General features: G+C 42.9%; 1 protein-coding gene across 1 annotated transcript in view; it reads left to right on the forward strand.

The window, feature by feature from the left end:
* The window catches only part of PRDM10 (PR/SET domain 10), a 92,511-nt gene that overhangs the window by 15,178 nt on the left and 58,450 nt on the right, over positions 1-18,883 (forward strand). Inside the window, exon 2 of the mRNA XM_045783761.2 lies at positions 17,319-17,506. Within this exon, the coding sequence (XP_045639717.1) occupies positions 17,438-17,506 (69 nt within the window). The 5' untranslated portion in view covers positions 17,319-17,437. The remainder of the gene's footprint in view (positions 1-17,318; positions 17,507-18,883) is intronic.

Consider the following 18,883-nt stretch of genomic DNA (forward strand, 5'->3'; position numbering starts at 1 on the left):
AATCTGAGAGTTTCACAGACAGCAGACCAGCCTGGAGTCAGCTCCATGGACTGAGTGCCCTGCCCTTCTGCAGCCTGCCAGAGGATAGGTGGATCGTGGAGGAAGATGGTGGCTACCTGTGGGAGAGGACGCCTTGAGGCTTTCAGGCACCGGTGGTGTTCCGTGCTTTGATCCACCACGTTTGCTCTGTGACCGTCCCTCAAGTCAGATGCTAATGATTTGTGTGCTCTTTTCCGTAGGCCTGTGATACACTGTGCCGCTTTGAGGTTTCCACCTAAAATCTTGTGAGAGGAGAATAGAGGACTCCTGACAGATTCTCTTTGAAATTGCCTTCAGATTTTACCAGCCAACCAGCTACTCTTTGTAAAAAGGAAAAGGCAAACATCAAGGTTTATCATTCTTTAGAACTCACACTGAGCGGTGGTTCCTTTTGAACTCTCAAGGATTTTAATGTGGAATTGTCCGGCTAAGACCCCCAACAAGTGTCTTAGTCCAGGTTTTTCTTTTCTTTGAGGAAGGAGGAGGACTCGGTGCCTGGTGGGAAGATTTCTGTATGGGGAGTAGGAGGACAAAGGGACATATAAATGGAGAGGGACAAGAAGGCCAAGGGGACCATTTCACATCTGTTTCAGCCACTTCATTCCTTGATTGTTTTTGTCATCCTCTTTTCTAATATTTTTCTTTTTTTTTTTTTTTTAACCTTAGTTCAGTTCTCTTCTGGTTACATAGTATTGTCTTTGATGATGGCCAGCAATGAATTAGGAAAATTTCTTTAGGATATATACCGCAGTAGTTTTTAGTCTATAACACATCAGTCCCCTAATATTAAAAGTGCTCCTTACTCTGAAATTTTTCTGCCATTGTCTGCTCACTTACCCAGCTTTTTAAGTTTTTTCTGAAGTTTTTTTTCAATGGCATAAAATTTTATCTGGAGAGGTGCCTGGCCGGCTTAGTCGATAGGGCATGTGACTCTTGATCTCAGGGTTGTGAGTTCAAGCCCTATGTTGGGTGTGGATCCTACTTAAAAATCAACCTATCAGTCAATAAAACAAATAATGTTTTATCGGGGGGAGTTTTCTGCAATCCTGAGCATTTCATTATTTGCTTCACTGTTATAACAAATGTTAACTGTGAACGGTATCAGTAGAAATACCTGGAGGACCCTATTGTTATCACTTTCTCACTTTTTATCTTTACACTCAGACCTCTCTGTTTATATGGAAATATTCTGAATCCATAACAGCTTGATGAAAAACACTTTTTACATTTGGAACCTAGTCAAAGGCTTATTGTTCTTATTTTTTAAATTTGTTGAAAGCTTTTATGAAAGTCTGGTTTCCCTGATCATTTACTCTCTCAGAAACCTTTAGTTCCTTAGGCATATTTTCCCTAATTAAAATTGTGTTTCTTTTACTTCCTCGTGGAATTAAAAACAATATTTTCATCCTATGACTCCACCCTCACTTGCAGGTTTCCAGTAGCTCGTTAGCTGGGGGCAGAGGGGGACAAGAGGATGGGGCCCGGTGCTGGCGAATGGAGGGAGTTCAGGCTGGGCGGACCCACGACTGGGCAGGTTAGGGCAGCTCTCTCTGTCATTTACTGCTCTGTGAAGTGGAGCGCAATGTTCCCTTAGCCTCATCCGGGCTGAGATGAAGAGCAAAGCAACAGTATCTGTCAGGGCACTTGGGACACCTCGCGAGGCAAGGTTATAGTATTGTTATTTTAAACGCCTCACTTCCAGTTTTTCTCAGTGTTAACAATTTGTTGTGAATTTTTAAAATTGAGAAACTCATGTGACAGATCATTTAGGCTTCCTCTTTTCAGCAAGAATGGGGAATTTGCACTGAAATTTCTAGAATTTTGTTATTCATCCATTGCTACTTCCGCCGCCAGTTCCTGTTCATCTTTAAGAGCTGAGTCCAGTAGTTTTTTGTCTTTCCTTCTGAGTTCTAAAACTGTTTTGTCCAGAAATCAGTTAAATCTAAAATTTCTGCTTGCCATTCCAAATGCGTGAGCATAATAGAAGCCCTTTGTTTTCATTTCACTTGGCCTAATTTTGTAGCTTTCAAATTTAGTATTACATCTCAGTCATGCAGTGGTTAGCAGCTGTTCAGAGCACTCCTTTATGATTCAGTATATTGTTTTCTGAATTGTGAGGATACAGGCTTTAATGATTTTATTTATTTATCTTGAGAGAAAGAGAGCGAGTGTGAATGGGGGCAGGGGCAGAAGGAGAGGGAGAGAGAGAATCTCAAGCAAGCTCCACACGGGGCTCGATCACAACTCTGAGATCATGACCTGAGCTGAAATCAAGAGTCAGACGCTTAACCGACTGAGCCACCCAGGCGCCCCAAAGATAGGTTTTAAACAACTTCATTGGGTTGGTGTGACATTAAGTTAATGAACAAATTGGTAAGTGTTAATTGCTTAGGCCAGTAACTAGCACACGGAAGGTACTCAACACGTGTTAGCTATCCACATATCCTGTCCCCGTGATTGGCCCTGTGCACTCTGTCGTCCCTTGGCCACGCCCAAGGGGCACAATGCCGGAACCAGAGGGTTGTGAGTAACGGTAGATGCTTGGCTGGCTGGTGGGATAGGGAGTTTCCCAAGCCCTGCATTGAAAAGTATGGTGTAAAACTCAAAATGAATTGGGTCAGGAGTCAGAGATCCAAGAAATAAATCCAGAACCCGAGCCTGGGAGTTTGTGAGCTAGGAAATTAGGAGGTGGGGAAAATTGGAACAGTTGAGATAGGTCCACAGAGTGGCTTGTACTGACTGGGCCTTAACAGGAAAGTGAACTGGACAAGGGTCTTCCTCTGTACCTGCTGACCCGGCCACCCTGCTCTCCCTAAAAAGAAAGCCTTGCAGGTCCCTCATGTCGGGGAGGTATTTGTACCAAAGAAGTGGTTAGAATGAAACTGAGGTCTGAGAGGACGTTGGCAAGAAGAGCAGTCACTGCTGGGACGCCTGGATGGCTCCGTCGGTTAAGCGTCTGTCTTCGGCTCAGGTCATGATCTCAGGGTCCTGGTGACGCGGTTTCCGAATGGTGGTGAGATCAGGTGCGGACGGCCGAGAAAGAATTCTTAAGATGTCTTCGGTGCAGAAATGTGATTTTATTAAAGTGTGGGGACAGGATCCATGGGCAGAAAGAGAAGCTGCGCTGGGCTTTTGAGGAGTGACTGATTATATACTATGGGGTTGGGACGGGAAGGACAAAGAGAGTCCAAAGGGACTTTCATATGCTAAAGAAGACCCTCAGGATCCTGGAGGCCTGGCTATTATCAACTAAGGCTGTTTTCCCTCTAGCAAAGCACTAACATTAAGATAGGTAGAAGTTTCCCGGAGGAATGTCACAGATCCCACCCAGGAGTAGGGGGAAGTGGGGAGAGGTTGTGGAGTGGCCTTCGCTGGCCTTCTGCTCCCTTGTTCCTGGGATCGAGCCTGCTCAGCAGGGAGTCTGCTTCTCCCTCTCCTTCTGCCTCCTCCTCCTGCTCCTGTTCTCACGTGCTCTCAAATCTCAAATAAATAAATACTAACATCTTTAAAAAAAAAAAAAAAAAGAGCAATCTCTGCTATTTATTGTTCCCTTGCGGTGTACCAGACCCTGTGGTAGGTGCTGCTCACGCTGCCCTGCCACGAGGGGAGAATAGCTGATTGGCTGTCAGGAATTCCAGAAAGGGGTGAGTCGGAGGTCAGCCCCTTTGGCCTGAGCTGGGAGCGATTGCCGGTGGTGGTTCAGTCTGGCTGGGCAGAGGCAGGCCCCGGTGGAGGGCAGGGTTCATCTTGAATGGGAGGAGGAGGGGCCCGGAGTGACCTGGGGCTTCTGCATGGTCTGGATAGAAGAGGGCCCCCGTGACGGCCTCTGTCTACTGCACTCATCGACGGCATATTTTTATTTTTATTTGTTTTTGTGGTAAAATGTACATCACATAAAGTCTACCATTTAACCATTTTTAAGCGTACCATTAGTGGCACGAAGTACATTCACAGTGTTGTACAACCATCACCATTATTGATTTTCAGAACTTTTTCATCATTCCAAACAGGTACTTTCCTTATTAAAGAATGACCCGCCCGGGGCCTGGGAACCTGTCTTCTACTTTCTGTGTCTATGTGTGGGGTTACTCTCGGTACCTCATGTAAGGGGGGGCCTACAATTTGTGTCCTTTTGTGCCGGGCTTATTTCATTTAGCGTTATGTGTTTTTTTTTTTTTTAAGATTTTTTTTTATTTATTTGACAGAGAGAGACAGCCAGCGAGAGAGGGAACACAAGCAGGGGGAGTGGGAGAGGAAGAAGCAGGCTCACAGCAGAGGAGCCTGACGTGGGGCTCGATCCCATAACGCCGGGATCACGCCCTGAGCCGAAGGCAGACGCTTAACCGCTGTGCCACCCAGGCGCCCCTAGCGTTATGTTTTTAAGGTCCAGCCACCTTGCAGCATCTGTCAGAATTTCCGTCCTTTTTAAAGCTGAGTAATATTTCATTCGTTGTGTAGACCACATTGTGTTTATCTTTTCATTTGTTGATGGCATCGAAGGCACGTTTTAGAGCAGTGTTCTGGGCACGTTATCAGGATCCCATTTGTTCTCAAAAGGCCACTGTCCTTAGCAGTCTCGAGAATGGTGGAACCTACCAGGTGTCTCCTCCCCCAGCCTCCACTGTAACTGTTGAGTTTCTTTTACCTCAGGAAATCTTTATCAGGGGAATCATCTCCTGCTTTCACTTCTAATTCTTATCCTGTTACCTCAGAACAATCAGATTCTTTTTTTTCTCCCTGACTTTTTTCTCTCCCTTCTCTGTCCCACTCCCCTGCCTACTTTGTGGTTCAGTTATTTCTTTCTTAGACTTCTCTTTACCTCCACTCTGTTTATTCCTTTGTCCTCCTGCCTCCTTTCCTCCCAGTGTTACTGTTCTCTTCTGGAATACTCTGATCTTCTTCTGTTTCCTCGTTGCTTTCCTCTTTTCTTTTTTTCTGGCCTTTCTTATTCCCTTCTGTCTTTCCCCTAGTTAATTTCTTCTTGTTGTACCATTTTAAATTTATGGCTCAAAATTCACCCTAATTATTATTTCTTTTTTTTTTAATTGACTTTTTTTTTTTAAAAGATTTTATTGATTACTAGGAAGATCGGTAGGGGAAGAAAGGGATAAAGAAAGGGGGGTAATCAGAACGGGGAATGAAGCATGAGAGACTATGGACTCTGAGAAACAAACTGAGGACTTCAGAGGGGAGGGGGTGGGGGAATGGGATAGACCGGTGATGGGTAGTAAGGAGGACACGTATTGCATGGTGCACTGGGTGTTATATGCAACTAATGAATCATCGAGCCTTACATCGGAAACCGGGGATGTACTGTATGGTGACTAACATAATATAATAAAAAAACACTAAAATAAAAAAAAAAGAAAGTGATACACGTAAGAAAAGGCTACAGGAAAGAGAAATACGATAGAAAAAATGCCTAAGTTCATCAGAGTGTTGCACCTATTTCAGTGTTATCACTATACATGGTTTATATGGTTGTGGTAGAACTACATGCATATATTGTATCTACATTGTATCTTGCTTTTTTTTTTTCTTATCTGTAAAGTGCATTTTCCACATTATTAAAAGCTCTTTAAAGTAAAAAAAAAAAAAAAGATTTTATTGATTTATTTGACAGAGAGAGAGAGGCGGCCAGTGAGAGAGGGAACACAAGCAGGGGCAGAGGGAGAGGAAGAAGCAGGCTCCCAGCAGAGCAGGGAACCCAATGCGGGGCTCGATCCAAGGACCCTGGGATCACGCCCTGAGCTGAAGGCAGACGCTTAACGACTGAGCCACCCAGGCGCCCCTCTTTTTTTAACTTCTAAGGTGTTTACCATATTCCAGTGTTCTAAGCATTTTGCAAATATTAACTCACTTAATCCTCTTTATACCTCTGTGAAGTAGATCCTATTCCTGTTTCCATGTTGCACCAGATGACGTTGAGCCACAGAGAGGTTAGGTAATTTGTACAAGGTCAACCGTTGGTGAAGGGTGGAGCCAGGATTGGAACCCACTCGTATGGCTCCAGCTTGTGGGCCCTGACCCACTTCACTGCACTGAATGCGGCTCCCCATCCCAAGGGCAGAGGGGTGTTGTAGTTCAAGGTCAAGTTACACATGTAAAATGCTTGTCCCACCAAGCTCTAAATGTTTCGAAGTGCTATATCCAGAAGTCTCACTGTAGCCAGTGCAAAGGGTGTAAGAGCACCTGGCTCCAGGGGTTGCAAACAGATGGGTTCGGCGGCTGGCTTCTGACAAAATCCAAAGGCAGAGAAGCAAGTGATGAAGAAACAAGAAAGGAATTTATTTCAGTGAGGCCAACACGGGGAAGACGGCAGACTAGCATCTCAAAGACTGTCTCCAAAGTTCTGAAAATAGTTCAGGTTTATGTAAAGAACATGTGGGGCAAAGGTGGGTGGGTAAGCGTAGGTGGGCAGTGAAGGTCAGGTCAATCATTATTTTGGGGTCAGTCCCATGGGGTCTTGCTGGCTTAGGGCAGCCCTTACTGCTTGAGAGGGTAGTTTTGCCAACAGGGTCGTCTTCTTCTTCTTCTTTTTTTTTTTTAAAGATTTTATTTATTTATTTGACAGAAAGAGAGACAGCCAGCAAGAGAGGGAACACAAGCAGGGGGAGTGGGAGAGGAAGAAGCAGGCTTCTAGCGGAGGAGCCTGATATGGGGCTCGATCCTGGAATGCCGGGATCACGCCCTGAGCTGAAGGCAGACACTTAACGGCTGAGCCACCCAGGCGCCCCTGCCAACAGGGTCTTCTGCCTGAGCTGAGAGACCTGCTGAAAAAGAGAACCCAACTAGAAAGGTTAAGGTCAAAATGGAGGCAGCCAAAGCCCTTTTTCATTGTCTTATATAGTCACAGGAGTCTTTATTTACCTTTTATCTAATACTGTTTAAATCTGTATTTTTTTTCAAGTACCATGATTTAAAAAAAAATAATCTTAATTACAGATTAAGAACTGAAAAGATATGTAGAATTGAATTATAGCTACAGATTATAGATATAGAACTGAAAAGCAGTTTGATGAAGTTATTATATAAAGAGGTAACCAATTTCCCTTAATACATTTAGTTTTGTTTTCTAGCTTTGTTTAATCACTGACATCGTAACAGATGGTTCCTTAGGTTTTTATTTCAGCTAAATTTATTTTATTTCAATTAAAGTATTAGTAAATAAACTTTTTTATTATCTAGGGAATCAAAATATAGTGTGTAACATAACTTTAAAGGGACTCTACAAAGCGTTATCCACCAATTTAAATTCTCAGTGTTTGGAATGTAATCCATGCCTAAATTGCTTTCTGTCTTGTACTCATCTTTCCTGGGATGGTTTAGCTGGGAAGTCAAGGACAATAAGCTTAAAGGAAAAAAAGGAAAGCTAAGGCAAACAGCTTTAGGCAATGTAAGAAATCTCTGCTTAAAGCATCATCTAAATCCTTTGGGCTGTCAGCCCAGTGTGGCGGAGGGGTGCGAGCACTGGCAAGTCTCGGGTCCTCACTTCTGTGCTGTCTTTATTTGCTGTGTAACTGGAAATGATTTGCTTTATCTCTCTGGGTTGTGAGTTTGCCATGTATAAAATAGAAGTTGCTCCAGATGAGGGGTTCTCAAACTATCTTTCCCCCCCAAAAATAGTGTTCTACAGCCGCACCAAGGTATTCTTCCATTTACATAAAAATGAAGGATGGACTTTTCTTGCCTTTGAGTGTTTACTGCCTGAAGTTTCATTAACCCTTTGTAGCTATTGCTGCCAGTTATCTTAGCCCGCGCTAGGAGGTGGCAAATGAACAAATGGCAAAAAAAAAAAGGGGGGGGGGAACTTGGGAATATTTAGCTCTGCTTAATTTGATAGTTTTTGAAAAAATTATAGAGTGAGGTTGGGCGTGATTTTTATGTAGCTCTTATAATGGAGTTATTTGTGCTGGGATCAACAGAGGGGAAGCATTCTTAGTCTACGGGATGAGAAGCAGTGTGAAGAGTGGCCAAACGCATGGCCTCAATGGCCACATTGCCGAGTCTCGGATTGCAGCTTTGCTACTTACTGACTAGCTCTTACCAGCTCAGTTCCCCGGACAAGTCCTTCAGCCTCTCTCTTTCTCAGTCCGTCACCCGTACAGTGGAGGTAATAACGTACCTACTTCATAGGTTATTGTGGGGATGACATGAATCAGGGCATATTAAAGTACTTAGAACATGCCTAGCACATGGTAAGTACTTCACAAATATCAGCTATCATTATTCTGTGATATTAACAAATATATTAATAATTAATGGTACTCAGCAAAGAACACTGATCTCCGGGGCTGTCTTCCACACATATTTGTTCTCAAATATGTTCTCAAATATGTTCCATGGGCCTGGAATTTCTCTTCTTGTTCTGAAATTCTATTATTCCATGTCATAGAATTGTATTCCTATAATTTTTTTTAAAGATTTTATTTATTTGAGAGAGAGAGAGACCATTGGTGGGGTGAGGGGCAGAGGGAAATGGAGAAGCAGACTCTCCGAGTGGGGAGCCAGACATGGGGTTTGATCCCAGGACCTTGAGATCATGACCTGAGCCAAAGGCAGACACTTAACCGACTGAGCCACCCATGCACCCCTATAACAGCATTTTAAAGTCAAATTGTATTTATAGCTCAACCTGTTATCTCGGGTGCGCATCTACCTTTGAAGGCAGATCTGGGCCTTGTCTTCTATCTCTCCCTGCGGGTGATGGAGTGAGAGCTTCTCAACTTTAAATCCTGGGTGGTTTTAGAGGAGTGGCTTCGTTCCGCACTGTGGGCCCAGTAGTGGTGGAAACCAGGCTGGTGGATGATGAGGGGTGTGGCTCAGGGGCCGGTGGCGGGATGGGAACTCTAGGAACTAAGAGGAGGGCAGGCGTTTGGGGAGGCTGGGCTCATTAGGGCACTCCATTGTCCTATCTAGAGCCAACCTTATTAGTGAACTGGCTGGAAAAGCCGGCATTTATCTTCCCTTCTTCCTTCCCCTTCCTCTCTAGCCCTGTCACTCTTCTCATGCAAGTGTCATCTGGAGTGGCCTGGGAAGTGGGCTGTCCATCTCCCCAGCCAGACTGCGAGTTCTGCAGGAACAGGGTTTTTACTCACCTTTTTATGTATCTGATGTTCACAAAGTCTGAAAAAAATTTCTGCCATTTCTTGAATGTTCATCATTACACTATGTGATCCCAAGTGTTACCATGTTTTATTGAATCTGAGATGTCAGTGGTAAGATGCATAATTGCTTTATGTATTGTTACAAAAGAAAAGGCCTTGCCAGTTAAGCTCTGATACAAGTGCTTTTGCCACTTAGAATTTTTATTATATACTTATTGAAAGAGCTCTTTTAGATTTATTTAGACATAGATTTTTATCACATCACTCTATGCACACATAAAAGGGAAAATGTAAGTGAAATAAATCGATTAAGGTATTCCCCAAATTTGATCACTTTCCAAGTCTGACTCTTCAGAATCACTTTTGACTCAGAGTCATTGACGTATCTCTGTGCCATCAGGAGTGTTGGTGATGCAGTGTTTCTTGGGGCGCCTGGGTGGCTCAGTTGGTTTTAGGCCCAGGTCATGATCTCAGGGTCTTGGGATCCAGCCCCACATTGGGCTCCTTGCTCAGTGGGGAGTCTCCTTCTCCCTCTCCCTCCACCCCTCCCCACCACTCGTGCACGCGCGTGCGCTCTCTCTGTCTCTGTCTCAAGTAAGTAAATGAAATCTTAAAAAAAAAAAAAAGACTGTTGGTGATGCAGTGTCTCTTAAAAGAGGTCACACTGCTGTCTCCAGGAATCTCCTCCAAGCAGCTAGTATCTATTCTGGGAGTTTTGATCCTGGGTGTTTTTTCACTCGGCAGGCTAGTCTCTCCACATATCTCAGGAATGATAGGGCATATTGCAGCTTCATCCCTATCACTGTCTTCCATACCCAGATCCGATAGGCCTTCGGTTGTTAAGGTTATTTTCCCAGTGACGGATATTTGCTTCCCTAATCAGATTTATGCTCAACTGCTGTTCCCATGCCTTTCAGTTTTAATGCCAAATTATAGCGTAATCTCTTTGAAGACATTTAAAATGGCAGTTAGACTTAGGGTGTCCAGTGTTGACAACACACATGACTCAGCAAAGCGAGGATAGAACTAATAAATGGCTATGAGCAAGGTCGCACACAAGGTCACACCCAAGCAGGCGGTGGCATCCACATCCTGACTGACACCTTGAAGATAGCGACCACGGGACACCACAGTTGTAAAATAGATCCCTAGTTCGGAAATGTGAAAATGCGGAAAAAAAGTGCATTATAGGCTTGACAAAATACAGATTGTTAATTCCAACAACATCCATGCTGGGCAGATAATTTGGATTTTCAGACAAGGAGACTGGGGGTCAGTGTGTAGCTTACTAACATCATAGCTACTGAGCACATGGTAGATTTGTCAGAGTAGAACCCAGACTTGTCTGATTCTAAAGCTCATACTTCCAATGACATTATTCAAGAAAAAATAGACTAGAAGCTTCAAGGAAGCAAGGATCTTTTTGTTTTGTTGTTTTTGATAACACTGATTTTTTTTTAAGGATCTAGAACAATACCTGGCATATACTAAGTGCTTAATAAATATTTGTTGATTAAAGCCCTTAAAGAGAAGATAGAAATGCAATCATGTCCTTCTCTTCCTAGCAATGAAGTCCATAACATTTTGGACAAGGGGTAAAAGCAGGGAAGATGGATGACCATTTTCTAGGCAAGGTGTAGTTTGTGGTTCAGCTCTTTCAGGTCTTAGAAGAGGAGTGGAAGGGCGTCTATCCCTAGCTAAGAGAGTCTGTCAGCACCAGCCTGTTGGACAGCACCGAGGTAGTTCCTGGACTCTTCCTCCCCAGGTCCTGTAAATCAAGGTCAACAGGACTCCATGAACTGTGCAGTTAAAAATAAATAAAAAAGGAAGCCAATCTGATAAGCCTTACTAGAAAGGAAGTTTGTGTACAGGACATTTATATTTGCTCAATTGCGAGGTTTTAAAAAATATGAAATGTTTTTGAAAATTCTGAAGCTCTGATAGCTCATCTGTAAATAGAAAAGTTGACATATTTGAGCACTACTTCGTGCTAATCTTGTGCCTAGAATTTTTCCGTACATCTTGTAACCCTCACAGTAACTCTAGGAGGTAATTACTGTCTCCATTTTCCATATGATGATATTGAGGACTCAGAGAATAAGTGATTTGGCCAAAGTTACATACTAATGAGCAGTTGAGCCAGTCTGGGAGCCAGAATGTTCAACTGAGATTCTGTAGATTTTCTCCTGCTCTCTGCTGCTTCTCCTCTAAGCTTAAGGCAGGACTAGACTTTAGAAACCACTTCACGCTCTTTTTTTTTTTTAAAGATTTAATTTATTTTTTTGAGACAGAGAGAACAAGCAGAGAGGGACAGAGTGGGGAGGGAGAGAAAGGGAGAGAATCTCAAGCAAACTCGGCAGGAGCTGGATGCAGGGCTCGATCTCACAACCCTGAGCTCATGACCTGAGCCCAAATCAAAAGATGGAAGCTGAACTGACTGAGTCACCAAGGCGCCCACCACTTCACACTCTTATTTTACAATGGGGACACTGATGCTGGAGGATATAAAGTGATTTATTTAGGAGCACCTGGGTGGCACAGTTGGTTAAGCGTCCGACTCTTGGTTTCAGGTCAGGTGGAGATCTCAGGGTTGTGAAATCGAGCTCAGTGTGGAGTCTGCTTGGGATTCTCTCTCCCTCTTCCTCTGCCCCTCCCACTTGTGCTTGCTCTCTTTCTCTCTCTAAAAATAAAGAAATAAAAATCTTTTTAAATAAGTGACTTTATTTAGTAGTGGAGTCATGTCTAGTATTTAGTTTTTTTAAAAAAAGATTTATTTATTTTAGAGGGAGAGAACAAGTGGGGGTGAGGGTAGAGGGAGAGGGAGAGAGCAGACTCCCCGCTGAGTGTGGAGCCCGATGAGGGGCTCCATCTCATGAGCCTGAGATCAGGTCCTGAACAGAAACCAGGAGTCAGAGTCTTAACCTACTGTGCTACCCAGGCACCCCAGTAATTTTTTTTTTTAAAGATTTTATTTTTAAGTAATTTCTGTACTCATTGTGGGGCTCAAAGCCACAACCCCGAGATCAAGAGTCACATTCTCTACTGACTGAACTAGCCAGGTGGCCCTTAGACTTGAGTTTTCTTGAGCAATTTATTAAATAATAAATAATTGCAGAATGTCACACTGGTGTTTTAAGTAGTTTCATAGGGAGAGAAACTCAATAGGTTTTATAACTATATCTTGAAGAGCAAGAACTACCAAGTGGATATTCTGTAGTACTGTTCTGGATTCCACACACTTTCTCAATTAAAGAGTTTTCACCATCTTGGGTTTCTTTATTTGCTAATGGTATTCTAAAATTATTGAGAACTGCGACTGGGCAGTATTTCATATCCTTATTGCTAACTGTTACTTGCAAACTTTCCTATGTGTAGATTAACCATTCTGTTGTTTTGTTCCACATCTGCTAAGTAGTTTTTTCCTTTTTTCTCCTCTTTATCCTTGTCTTATATAGTTTACTGGTATTTTATGCCAGATGTAATGTCTGCTTCCTTATTTGGGAAAGATTAGGAACAGGGTATTTCAGTCTGGGGTAAATGTCCCGTTCCTTCCCGTTTCTGCTTACTTGCTCCTACCTTCCTTCAGGGGTCCTCTTCTTGGAGGTCATCCCTGAGCATCTAGTTGGGATTAGGTGTCCTCTTTTCCCATGGCATACTGTGATAGCTGCTGCTTCTTCTGCTGCTTCTTCTCTCTCTCTCTCTCTTTTTTTTTTTGGGTAAAGATTTTATTTATTTATTTGAGAGAGAGAGAGAGCTTGAGAGAATGAGTAGGAGGAGGGGCAGAGGGAGAAACAAACTCCCTGAGATCAGGGAGCCTGATGCAGGATTTGATCCCAGGACCCTGGGCTCATGACCTGAGCTGAAGGCAGACCCTTAACTGACCGAGCCACCCAGACGTCCCTATGATAGCTTTTTAAACACTCCATACAAATTATCGAGTGCCTGCCACATGCCAGATCTAGGGTTACTCTTGTGAAGACACACATTCCTTGGCCTGTAGGAACTTACAGTTGAGATGGAGAGCCAGTTTGACAGAAAAATGCAATGTGATTGAATACCTTTTTTAAAAAGCTAATATGTGAGTGTTTGTTATGTAACAGGCATTGTACTAAGCACTTCACATGCATTATTTCATGTCATTTTCTTAATAACCTTATGATCCCCATTTTCTACAGAAGGAACAAGAATTTAGAGAACATCTGTGTTTTGTGTGAGATCAGTTACGTTTCAGAATTGCTACCCAAATCCAGGTCCAGAGCCTGAGCTCTTTTTTTTTTTTTTTTTTTAAGATTTTATATTTTATTTATTCATTTGAGAGAGAGGGAGAGAGCACAAGCAAGGGGAGAGACAGAGGGTAAGGGAGAAGCAGACTCTCCGCTGAGCCGGGAGCCTGACATGGAGCTTGATCCCAAGACCTGGAGATCATGACCTAAGCTGAAGGCAGACGCTTAATCATCTGAGCCACAGGCGCCCCCCAGAGCCCAAGCTCTTAACCACTGTGCTTTGGACTGACTGCTGCTTCTCTGGAGATCAGAGCACTTCTCCCTGTGCGTCCCCTGTGCCCTCGTGCACTAGGCACAGGGAGGTGGGTGCCACTGTTGGAGTTTGAGAACTAATAATGACTTACCAGTCAGACAGCCACTATAAGTGATTCGACATCTTCCCTTAGAGACTTCAAAAGAATTCAGGATGCTAACAAATGTAAAACAGCCTCCAAGTTATTCATCACAGTGTTGCTTGTAATAGTGAAAGACTAGAAATAACCTAAGTCTTTATCCACAGGAGATTAAATAAATTAGGATATATTTATACAATGAAATGATGCAGCTGTGATAGAGAATGAGGCAATGATGTATAGATATGGAACAATGTAGAAGCTATGGTGTTTTGTAGAATAAGCATGGCTTAAAAGAGTTGTTACTTTGTATAGAATCAGTAGTATGCTGCCATTTGTGGTGGGAGAGACAGACTATTTATATATGTATTATGCATGTAAGCATGCATGCAAGTTCTATGCCCAGCGTGGGGCTTGAACTCATCACTCAAGGATCAAGAGTCATGTGCTCTACCAGTTGAGCCAGCCACATGCCCCTGTATTTTTGTGTGTACATGCATAACATATCTGTGGACGGGTAGACAAGAAATTGACAAATATAGGTTGCTTCTGAATGGTGGTTCAAGGATTCCAGATAGGGAGATTGTCCATACCTTTTTATGCCTTCTGAATTTGAATTTGAAATAATAAGCACCTTCCTAGAAATGAAAACAAATATAGAAAGGTACTTGGGGCCGCGTATGTTTCCTGAGTGTGTGGGATAAGCCTGCCTTGGTCCTTGTCCCATCCCAGTACCAGGCGTAGTGTGTACTTGAGTATTTATGCAATCAATGAACCAAGTTGAAAAAACAATCTCAAATTCCTATATAGGAAGGCTACGGCATCTCTTTCGTGGTATTCCTGCTAAAAATACATATCCTGAATCTAACCATGAAGAAATATCAGACAGATTCAAATTGAGGAACAGCCTGAAAATAAATGGCCTGTGTATTTAAAAAATGCCAAGGTCATGGTCAAGAAAGACGAGGAGACTGTTCCAGATCGGAGGGGATGGAGGGACACGACAACTGGATGCGCTGTGTAAAATGCCAGTTGGGACCAAGGCCAGAAAGAAAGTGATTTCTTTCTCTATGAAGGACATTAATTAGACAATTGGCAAAATACAAATAAGGTCTGTAAAGTAGGTAATAGCACTGTTTCATTGTAACTTTCTGGTTTTGGTAGTGTAGTACCGTGAGAAAAAGTCCTGTTTTTAGGAAATAGGTACTGAAGAATTTAGTAATAAAGGAGCATGTGTCTGCAACTTACTCTCAAATAGCTAAAGAGGGAGAGAGAGAGAAAGAGAAGAGAAGAGAATAATAAAGTAAACATGTAGAATGCTAACATTTGGTAAATCTGAAGAAATACAGGCATTATTTCTACCATTTTGTAACTACTCTGTCAAACTATTTCAAAATAAGAAAACCTGCTTCCTACATGGAACATTTTGTGATTTTGTAATATTGAGCCTTTTATGTCCTGTTGTACAGTTTTGTAGTTTTCTTCATGTAGATCTTGATATTTTTGGTGCCATTTACTCCTAGATTTCTTAATATATTTGTTCCTCTAAAAAAATTAAAAAAAATAGCTTTGGTGATGTATAATTCACATACTATACAGCTCGCCCTGAATATTATACATGCTTAAATAGTACTCTTATGTAAGGAAGGTATGCTTTTAAAAAAAATAATCAACTTCATTAGGGCATAATTTACACATAATTAATTAAATACTTTTTAAGAGAGTTATTTATTTTAGAGCACGCGTGTATGAGAGCACACAAGTGAGGGGAGGGACAGAAGGAGAGGGAGAGACACGATCTCAAACACTCCCCATTGAGCATGGATTCCCGACAGGGGGCTGCATCCCAGGACCCTGAGATCACAACCCGAGTGGAAATCAAGAGCCTGCTGCTCAACAGACTGAGCCCCCCCAGGTGCCCCTAATTGACACATATTTTGTTTGAATAGGTTGATGACTTTTGATACATGTATTCCCCACGTAGACCGCAACCCCAGTCTAGATACAAGAGATAGAACATTTCCGTTTATCCAGAAAGTTCCCCCATACCTCTTTGTTTACACATGCACCTGTTGGTAGACGTGGGCTTTGTTGCCAGCACCCTCTGTTACAGAGAAGAGTAGGGTGTATGCGAAGTGAATGTGTGTGGGGGCGGTTTTGGGTGGGGTCAGGATGACAATTCTGAGGTGAAGCAGGCTTCTCAGTGGCTCAGGGGAGTCTTCCAGGCAGTTGTGATGTGGCAGTTCCTATATTCCAGAGTAAGGCCCAGATATTGGATGTTCCAGTCTTTTCTTTTTTTATTAAAGATTTTGTTTATTTATTTTAGAGAGGGGGAAGAGGCAGAGGGAGAGGGGAGGGAGAATCCCAAGCAGACTCTGCCCTCAGCACCAAGCCCAATGCGGGGCTTGATCCCACAGCCCTGAGATCACGACCTGAGCTGAAACCAAGAGTGAGTGGCTTAACGGCCTGCGCCCACCCAGGCGCCCCTTCAGTCTTTCCTTTCCTTCTTCTTTGAGTCTTATTCTGGTTCAGAGATTGGAGCATGTGCAGTCTAAGAGTGTGCTTTTTGGCTTCTTTCCATTAATAATGGGGAATCTGACTGGATCTGGGCCAGTGGTCTTCCCTACCTTTGGTGGAGTGGTGTTCTGAGCAGTTTTACCTTTCCAGCTTATGCACGCTGCTTTAGTGGGATGGCGGGAGGAGGTCTAGCAGGCGTGGCTGCCCTATTAAACAGCAAATCTCACATGACTCTTAACATGTCCATGTTTTATCATCATCAGAAGGGAAGATTGATTTCCTTAAAACACCTGTTTTGGAAAAGAATAAGGTTTCAAGGTGTAGACGTAATGCAGGTTGATGTTTACGAAGGCTTGTGATTTGTTCATTAATCGATCCTGCGTTAACCCAATGGGAAACAGAGTCTGCATTCGTATTCACCAGATTGTGGCCCAGAAAATTCAGTCTCCTCTGCCTGCCATTTCCCCCTTGTTTTGTGACTTTTATTATTCTGCTGTTCATTTCGAGTAGGCGGTATAGGAAGTCGGTGTCTAAGCAAGTGTGCAGGGGATAGCTGAGCTGGGCTGTGCCGGGGTCAGGCTTGGGTGTGAACCCATCACTTACCTGCATTTACCAGCTGGGAGCCTCGTTCTCCTCATCAGTAGAACTCACAGATACACCTGCAGCATTTTTTTTTCTATTTTATCCCATGTTTTTGACCTTCAGTATTTATTCATACATTTATTTACCCCAACATGGGGCTCGAACTCACAACCCTGAGATCAAGAGTCCCATGCTCTACGCACTGAGTCCGCCAGGCGCCCCAGACCTTCAGTATTTTTAGTGAGGGTCACACCTACCTGAGGAGTGTCTAGAACATAGCAAGCATGCAATACACTGTATTATCATTACAAATAATTTCTCCATTTCGACCTTTTTGTCCAGATGTATTACCTTTTACAAAGCTTTTTTTTTTCTCTCTCTTTGTGGTTGAAACTGTAATTTATTAAAATGTATTCATCTATTTAAAGAACTTGGTTCCCGTCCTCTCTTTTTTTCAGGCACATTGCAGAGAGGTCTTTCTGTCCTTCATGAGCACGCACGTGGTGGACAGATGACTGTCCTCCGGCCGGTGCTGCTCTAGGTGCCCTGGACGTGGAGCTGTCCAGCAGGGGGAACGATGGATTCCAAAGATGAAAGCTCCCACGTGTGGTCTACATCCGCAGAACACGAAGAGAACGCTGCACAGGTGAAGAGCGGTCTTCCCAGCTTGGTGTTGGTAGCTTTGCAGTTGGGTACAGCTTGCTGACAGCCAAAGAAATAGCAGCTTCTCTGTAGTAGCTGGGAGGGCGCGGATGAGCAGGGCGTGCACGGGAGGAGTAGGGAGTGTGTCGGCACTTTGAGTGCTCTATCAGGGTGGGTCACGATGATTTACAAGGGCTCTGCGACCACCTGTAGACTTCTCTGCCATTTCCGCAACTTGCTGTCATCTTTGTTTCACTGCCCCGTTTTATTTTATGTTCTTGGTCCTGAAAGCCTCCAACTGTAGTGTTTCTTTCCTGTTACCTAGTATAGGGTTTTGATTCTTCGTGTGTAATGAAGTACGAGGTATGTCTATAGAGTGGCTTTTTCTTTTCTTTCAAATTCAGAATGTAAAGGTCTAACGGAAAGTTGTCGCACTGAGTCAGCCACTCTGGAGCCAGTCCCTTATTCAAATGCTGCTGTCGTGGGTGGTCACTGCCTTTCGGACTGCGAACATAACCAGCTGCGTGTTCTTTTGACTATTGTTAGCGAAGGCGAATGTCTGCTTTTTTGGTGTGGATTTGAATTTTGGGAACAGTCAGCAGTCATAGGGAGCCATGTGTGGCCAAAGTATAAATTTTTAAGCATTGGAATAAATACGCAATTTTAATTTAGTTTTTCATTAACTTACATAACCTTAGTACTATTATCAAAATTAGGAAGTTAACACTGAAACACTTAAATATACACATTTATTTAAGTAATATAGCAAATATTACAACAAATAAAATTAATCATTTAGTATGAGTTAAAGTCTGAGTCTGAATACTTATAAAAAAATGTTCTAGTGACACTTCCAGTAGAATGAGAATGCTGTTCTGATTCTCCTAGAAACCATTTTGAAGACGACTTTCATGTAGTTACGTATTTTGGTATACTTTGTTTATGAACGAAAACATAGTCCATTCAAAAAACAGGGTCACCATTTTGTAGGTAACCAGACAGTGAACGGCAGAGCTCAACACCCCTCATCTCTCCCTCTCCCTCCCAACACCCCTTTGCCCTCCCTATTCCCAGTTGTTTCTTTTCCTAGCCAGGAACTCTGATTTAGCAAAATACTGGAGACCGAGTTTTGATGTTAATGAACAAACCTAAAGTCACAAAATTATCTTGCGGCACTTAAAACTGTGCCAATTGTTAGAAGTCGAATTCTTGCAATATACAAACTGTACCTTCATGGACAAAACAAATTTGTGTAGGAGTTGAATTAATCACTTAGTATAGAAGTGGAAGTTTATTTTATTTTCATTTTATTTCTGTTTGATTACATTTGGTCTCCAGGTTTCTTTCTGGGGATTAAATATGCTCATATCGTCTTTGGAAT

Source organism: Ursus americanus, chromosome 16 (genome assembly GCF_024610735.1).
Source record: "Ursus americanus isolate L20-20 chromosome 16, mUrsAme1.1.p, whole genome shotgun sequence".
Taxonomy (NCBI): Eukaryota; Metazoa; Chordata; class Mammalia; order Carnivora; family Ursidae; genus Ursus; species Ursus americanus.